The following is a 7,123-nucleotide window of genomic DNA, read 5'->3' as shown; positions in this document are numbered from 1 at the left end:
CACAGCCACTGCAGGCTGTGCGCTACGGTTGTTATGATAGATGCCGTTCACTGGACATTTCATTTACAGTAGGTCTTATTTGAAGGGTCAACAGGTTGCATCGTCATCAAAGATTTGAAGGTTCAAAGGTTCAACAGACAACACTGCCATTATGAAAGATGTGAAAAGACTTGTTTTTCAGAAGAACCTTAACTTACGAATTGAGCAACAGGATTAAATGTCACCATAAAAGCACCAAAGCAGCCTTGTCACATGAAGAAACTTGTACATTTCCAGAGCAAACTACTGTATGCTATTGAACTGTTGCACAATTTTATTGATGGCTGGCTGGAAATATGCCTACCAGGATTCTGTTACTGTAAATTCCTTAGCGATCACCCTGACCTGATAGGAACAGCGGAGAAAGTTAACTTTTAACAAAGACACCTAAATATAGCTGCAAATGTGAAAGGAAAGCTGTAGCCTTGAATGCAAAGAGATGACATTTTGCTGAGTGGCCTTCTGTTGAGAACATCCTGATGGGTTCACAGAATGCGCAGGCTGACCAGTGGCCAGGGAAACACTGCCAGCCAAGCGCTGATCTCCTGTTGTAGCCAACAGAGTGTTCATCCAGCCACTCAAGTGGGTACAGTCGATACACAAACACACTGAAAGAGATTAGGATGATGGTTGTGTTTATTTTCAGATGAAATTGGACATAAATGATTGATTTAGGGGGTTTGCAGTGATGTAATTGTTCAAAAGGAGGATCTGTTGTAGGCTTTTGAATGACACAGAACAGCTTATTCTACCATCCCCACCCTCCACCACCTTCCCCCACCACCACCTCCACCTCTTCATGGCAGGTGTTCACCAAAGAACAACATGATTCCTCACATCACATACAGTACTTGTTTTTGATGTTGCTTCTTTTCCAGCGTTCCTCTACGCTGTGAAATCCTCCACAACAGCGTGTGCATCATGTTGTGTTAAGTGGACGGTATGTTCCTCCTTGAAGGATAAATCCGGCGAGTTTTCACATCTCCGTTTCTTGAGGTCACCGAGTACTGTCAGTGTGGGGGAAAAAAAAAACGAAAACGGTTTTACCGAACTCGAGAAAACAGTCAGTTTTACCGAAATTGAGTTGCTACAGTCAGCAGCTAACACAGCCAGGCAGCTACAGCGCTACACTCTGTGGCCGCGTTAGCTGCTGGCTGTAGCAACTCAATTTCGGTAAAACTGACTGTTTTCGTTTTTTTCGAACTAACAGTACTCAGTGACCTTGAGAAATGGAGATCTATGTGAAAACTTGTTGGATTTCTCCTTTAAGGGACATGTGCACACACATAAACTCTCACACACAAACCACAACAAATGAGCACATGAACACACAAACACACACACACACACACACACACTGACCCACACCATAACATAATAACACAGGGCTACATCTCCCTCATGTGACATGCTTAGCTGGTCTCTCTAGGGAGTCTCTCAGCTGCACAGAGCTCACAGACTGGGTTACTCAACTATAACCATGGCCATGAAAAGGAGGGGGTTTCAGTTTGGGGGATTCCAATCAAACAGCCTCATGGGAAAGTTAAGAAAAACACCACACACACACACACACACACACATACACAACACAACACAACACAACACAACACAACACAACACAACAACAACAATTCTAAGCTTCTCTTCAGTATGACTGGGTAACATACAGTACTGCACACACACAGTGCAGTTGCCACTGCATGCCAGAGTGAGTTTTTCTCTATGCATGCGTGCGTGTGTGTGTGAGTGCGTGTGTGTGTGTGTGTGTGTGTGTGTGTGTGTGTGTGTGTATGTCAGTGTGTGTGTGTGTGTGTGTGTGTGTGTGTGTGTGTGTGTGTGCATGCCAAGTTTACATGCAGGCTGTACTTTTTATGTAACATACAGTATAGCATTACATCCTGGCTTGGTTAGCTGTTGCAAGGGCTCTTCCGATAGCGATAGTTTCTCTTTCCCTATCACTCTTTATCTCTTTCTTCTCTATTTTGTATCTTATATTCTCTCTCTCTCTCTCTCTCTCTCTCTCTCCATTGGAGTAATCACGCCCAGCTGGGTCCACCGTACAGTCAAATGTTGCGTCATACCAGAGCCACCCCAGTCTATTTTTACCATGCTGGGGTGATTACTAGTGCAATTTGCACAGTGTAAGAATGGACACAATTAAAAAACAAACAAGAGTCATTTCAAACGCAAGTGTGTGTTATTTTTAAACTACTTCTGTCTTAGTGCCAAGGAGGGGCTAGCCCATGGGCTTTCAACCAGTGCGTAGGCATGGAGTGCCTATAAGACAACTACAACTCTTCAGTCAAAGGCCACACGGTACAGAACAATGGCCCAGGGAAAGCTGTGACGCAGAGCCAGTGACGTGACGTGTGCTCTGGTCATACAGAGGCATGTATTTGAGTCTCCTGACCTGCATATTTGTGATTGTTTCTGAGAAAATGAGCCTCTTGCTGTTGTCCCATGTGAATGCTACTGTGGCAGAGTACTCCACGGTCATCATCTCTGTGACCCATTTCCGTGACGAGTGTGAAATGGATTGTTTGTAGCTAGAGATAAGGAGCACGTTGCTCCCAATAAAAAGGAAAATTCCTTTGGCTTTGCTGGCCAAACACAGACACACACACGCACACACACACACACACACACACACACACACACACGGCACATCCAGCAGGGGCAGAGGAGTGAGGCACATGCGACACATTGTTCCCGAGGCCTCTTGTTATCTGAGGAATCCCGTTGCTGTTGCAAAACTGTGGGAGTTTAGAGGGAAGAGTCAGTGCCCTGGACAACAACACAGGCATTCCAGAGAGAGAGAGAGAAAGATGGCAAAAAACAGATGAGGAGAAACGAGTTGGTCGAAAGGAGAGGAAGACAGAGAGAAAGATAGAATGTTAAATAGAGAGGGGGGTGAGAGGAAGAATGAGTCATGGATGGAGAAAGTAACAGGGAAAGAGAAACAATAGGAGAGACAATGAAATAGACAGACCATTATACTCCCCCCATCACATGTTTTAGCCAATCCAGATTCTCTCAGCTGACTTCACAACAACAACTGGAGCGTGTGTGTGTGTGTGTGTGTGTGTGTGTGTGTGTGTGTGTGTGTGTGTGTGTGTGTGTGTGTGTGTGTGTGTGTGTGTGTGTGTGTCTTTGAGTATCCTGACAGGAAGTGTTTAAATCCATTATCACCTCCATCAGTTAGCACCATTAACCTTTATGGCAACAGACACTTGTGTCCTCAGTTTTATTTTCAGATCCAGGAAACTTGGGTGATTCACCTTTGATGAATGAGAACACAGAGTGAATGCGTTTACGGCATGAAGCAGGTTTTTTCTGGCTGATGGTGTGATATGGGTGGATCCGTTTGTCTGGTAAGAAAAGGATTAGTTAAATTCACTGTACTGTAATGGGAATGTCAAGGGAATGACAGGAATGTGAAATTTTCCAACCCAGAAAGGTTATTTTGCTTTTGTGCCACACATACACCATCATAAATGGGAGTCGTCTTGCTGTCTGTCATTAGCTGTCACCAGCCATTTGCTGGAGCATGGAGCATCAAGTCATTTTTAAATCCATAAAATGTCTCTATCTGCTTTGTCATAACAATTGAAATGATACAGGAGCCTAATAAAAGAAATCACTGAGGAGATAATGGTCAGGCCATATTCATACTAACACATGAATAACAGTCAAATGCTATTTTTTCCATCAGATTGAAGGGATGGCATACAAAACAAATACACATCTAACAACATAACTGGAGTTATGATCCATTATTCATACGGTCACCTAACTTGATCTAACCTGACTGGACTTGGCCGAACACACAGATACTCTCTCTCTCTCTCACACACACACACACAAACATATTTGGCCTTGAGAAGGTGTGTGTAATAAATCTGCATGGTGATGTAATTCATCCAGCTGAGCCTCTGGGAAAAGGAACATCTCATCAGATCTCACTTTGGGACTGGTGAGGGATTGGCTTGGAATGCACAAAGAGGGTGGCTCAGCTGAGTGGTCCTGGTGTGTGTGTGTGTGCGTGTACACACACACACACACACACACACACACACACACACACACACACACACACACACACACACACACACACACACACACACACACACACACACACACACAGCTGTGCACAACAACCTAAAAGAAACTCTCCTCAGTCACCCTCTGACACATTTCCATGCAGTAATATTTAGCTGCACACACACACACACACACACACACACACACACACACACACACACACACACACACACACACAGAGCTGACAGTGCACTCACAACGATGTTGTCATGTCAATCTCTGTCCCCGACTCAGTGCCAATATTAGCGCAGGTTAAAGTTGACATTATAAATAAAATGACATTCTTTCTTTCTTTTCTTTTCTTCCTTTCTTTTCTTTTTTCTCTGATTGCCCACATTCTGTAAAGCGCCATGATACATGTGTAATGTTTTGGTGCTCAATAGGCACAATAAATTGAATTGAATTGACATTATACAACTCCTCTCCCCCAATACAACCAGCCAAAAACACACACTGTTCCACCCTCACCATCTTAATGCCAAAAAAATATGTGCATGTGCATGTATGTCCTGATAAACACACACAAAACACACACACACACACACACACACTCACACACACACACACACACACACACACACACACACACACACACACACAGACACACACACATACACACATTTAGATCTCATTTACGTAACATGATTTTGATGTATTTATGTAATTTCTCATGTGTTCATTTTGTTTGTTTGGCTGAAATAGGTGCCCCAGGTCTGGCAGTGCAGACAGAGCCAGCACAGAGGGAGGAGGATGCGTTGGGAGGTGGGTGCTGTTGGATCTGCGACGGCGAGGTGGTGTGGGTGTGACTGAGAGGTGGCCCAGAGCTCTGCCAGAGAGTGTCCTGATTCACGAAAGAGAGGAAGAGAGAGAGAGAGAGAGAGAGAGAGAAGCAGATGTTCTTTGTGTCAATCTCTTTCGTAATGCCACGCCTGATTTTTTAAGCCTCCCGCACCGCTCCCCATGCTCCATCATAGCTCTCATGCCAGCTTTTAATTTTAGCGTGCCCTCTCTCTCTCTCTCTCTCTCTCTCCTAATTCTCTCTCTTCCTCTCCCTATTGCCCCTGTACTCTTTCTCTGACTCTCTCTCGATTTGTTTCTCTCTCATGGACTCTCACTATCCTTTCCAGCTCTCACTCTTCCCTTCTTCCTCTCTTTCTCTGCCTCCTTTTAAACAGTGATCAGAACACATAGAACACAGAGTTGTTTTTATGGTATTAAAAGATGTAATCCCTGATATTTTCTCCAAATCTTGCAAAGTCCCACCAGATGCCCTAAGCACACAGACATTTTCTTCAGGACATCAGCGGTACATGTAAGCATTTCATTAAGAGCAATGGCTTATCTTTTTCTAAGTCCATTTGTCCAGTTGGTTACGAAACAAATGCAGGAGCTATTTCCAAATGTTAAGCACATGTAGCTCAGACACTGTGTGTGTGTGTGTGTGTGTGTGTGTGTGTGTGTGTGTGTGTGTGTGTGTGTGTGTGTGTGTGTGTGTGTGTGTGTGTGTGTGTGTGTGGAGAGAGAGTTTCCAATGAAAGGACTTTGCAACAGCAAAACATTTACACCAAATACATTCCAAAGAGAGGAAAAGAGAGAACTTGTTCAACTGAATTCAACTTAATTCAAAAATTAAGCCCAAAAATACCTGTATGTTGTGTATGTGTGCGTGGGTGTGTGTGGGTGTATGCTGGTGTTCTGCGTAGCTAAATATTGCTGGACGTAAACGTTTCAGAGTGTTCCGAGTTACTTTTAGGTTGTTGCGCACAGCTGTGTGTGTGTGTGTGTGTGTACTGTATGTGTCTAATGTGAAATGTGACCAGAGGACAGGGATTTGCATCTTACAGCATAACACCTAGGCTGCATATAAACAGAAAAAAAAGAATGGACACATTTATGAAATGTGTAAACAAAACAAAATAAACAACAATAACCACTTGTCATAAAATATTCATTGGAGAGATGACAGTTTTTTTCTCCTGTCCCATTATCTTCTGTGGCACGAGCGTGAGCGCAAGGGAGGGCGACAAGCCTCATCTCAACAGGAAGCAGACAGAGGAGAGGACAGGACATACGGCTCACATGATCCGGGTCAGCATGTACCCGGCGTCTATCCAGCATGGAGATGGCTGGTAAGGCGAAACCACTATCACTATTTGGGTCAGCGGCCTCTGGTGCCTGCCCACAGTTCTATAGCGCTTCACAGGCCCGGAGAGAGTAACAGGAGCAGAGGACAGGAGAGAGTCTCAGTGAGGCCGGAAGAGTGAGAATTAACAAGGGCTACATCACTTGTCCATTAAAATATGTTTTTGTTTGTCTTAAATCAAATAATATGCTTTGGTGCTAAATAATTATGTGATACTACTTATAAAATAGTTGAAAAAATAATATGAAAAAAACTAACCTAATTTGGACTTTCAGCGGCCTCTTTCTCTTTTTTACCAGGTGGACCTTTTTATTTTTCAGTCTATGTCTATTTCCACTGCAAGCGTTGCTGCTAAATGCACAGCAAGGTTGGTATGGTGCAACTACATCTTACAAAAGGTCATGATATGAACCATACATGAATAAAAGAATGGAGAACAGACTTCATATTCAGTATTTCCCATATCTTGGCCCACTGGTATGTAAAGTTGTCTGGTAAATAAATATTTTCAACTCTTTTTTTCTCTCACACAGATTATCGTAAAAAGGAACTATATTGGTAACATAATTTGAATAATTTGAGTCCAAACAACAAGTCCAAATGTTCCAAATCGTACAGCAAGGTTGTTACAAATCCAAGGTCATTGGTTTTATCCCAAAGGGTAATGACGGTAATACTGTACCTGTGGAAGCAGTCAGTCACGGATAATGGCGTCTGTGGTGTGAATAAATGGCGGAAGGCTCCAGGGATGTGCTTTTTGGACAAGCCATCACTTATACAGATTGTGGAATGTAGTGTAATGGAAAACCATTATAATCAATAAGCTCCGATCCATGGGGA

At 43.4% G+C, this 7,123-nt stretch overlaps 1 protein-coding gene across 1 annotated transcript in view; it reads left to right on the top strand.

Annotated features, from left to right (window-relative positions):
- LOC125284982 (opsin-5-like) overlaps window positions 1–4,946 on the top strand; it is a 30,021-nt gene extending 25,075 nt beyond the window's left edge. Inside the window, exons 6-7 of the mRNA XM_048229165.1 lie at window positions 2,475–2,577; window positions 4,843–4,946. Coding sequence (XP_048085122.1) covers window positions 2,475–2,577; window positions 4,843–4,946 — 207 coding nt within the window. The remainder of the gene's footprint in view (window positions 1–2,474; window positions 2,578–4,842) is intronic.
- The last annotated feature ends 2,177 nt before the right edge of the window (window positions 4,947–7,123 follow it).

This window comes from Alosa alosa, chromosome 20 (genome assembly GCF_017589495.1).
Source record: "Alosa alosa isolate M-15738 ecotype Scorff River chromosome 20, AALO_Geno_1.1, whole genome shotgun sequence".
Classification (NCBI taxonomy): domain Eukaryota; kingdom Metazoa; phylum Chordata; class Actinopteri; order Clupeiformes; family Clupeidae; genus Alosa; species Alosa alosa.
The sequence above is the reverse complement of the archived record's forward strand: the minus strand, read 5'-3'. Positions and strand labels throughout refer to the sequence as shown.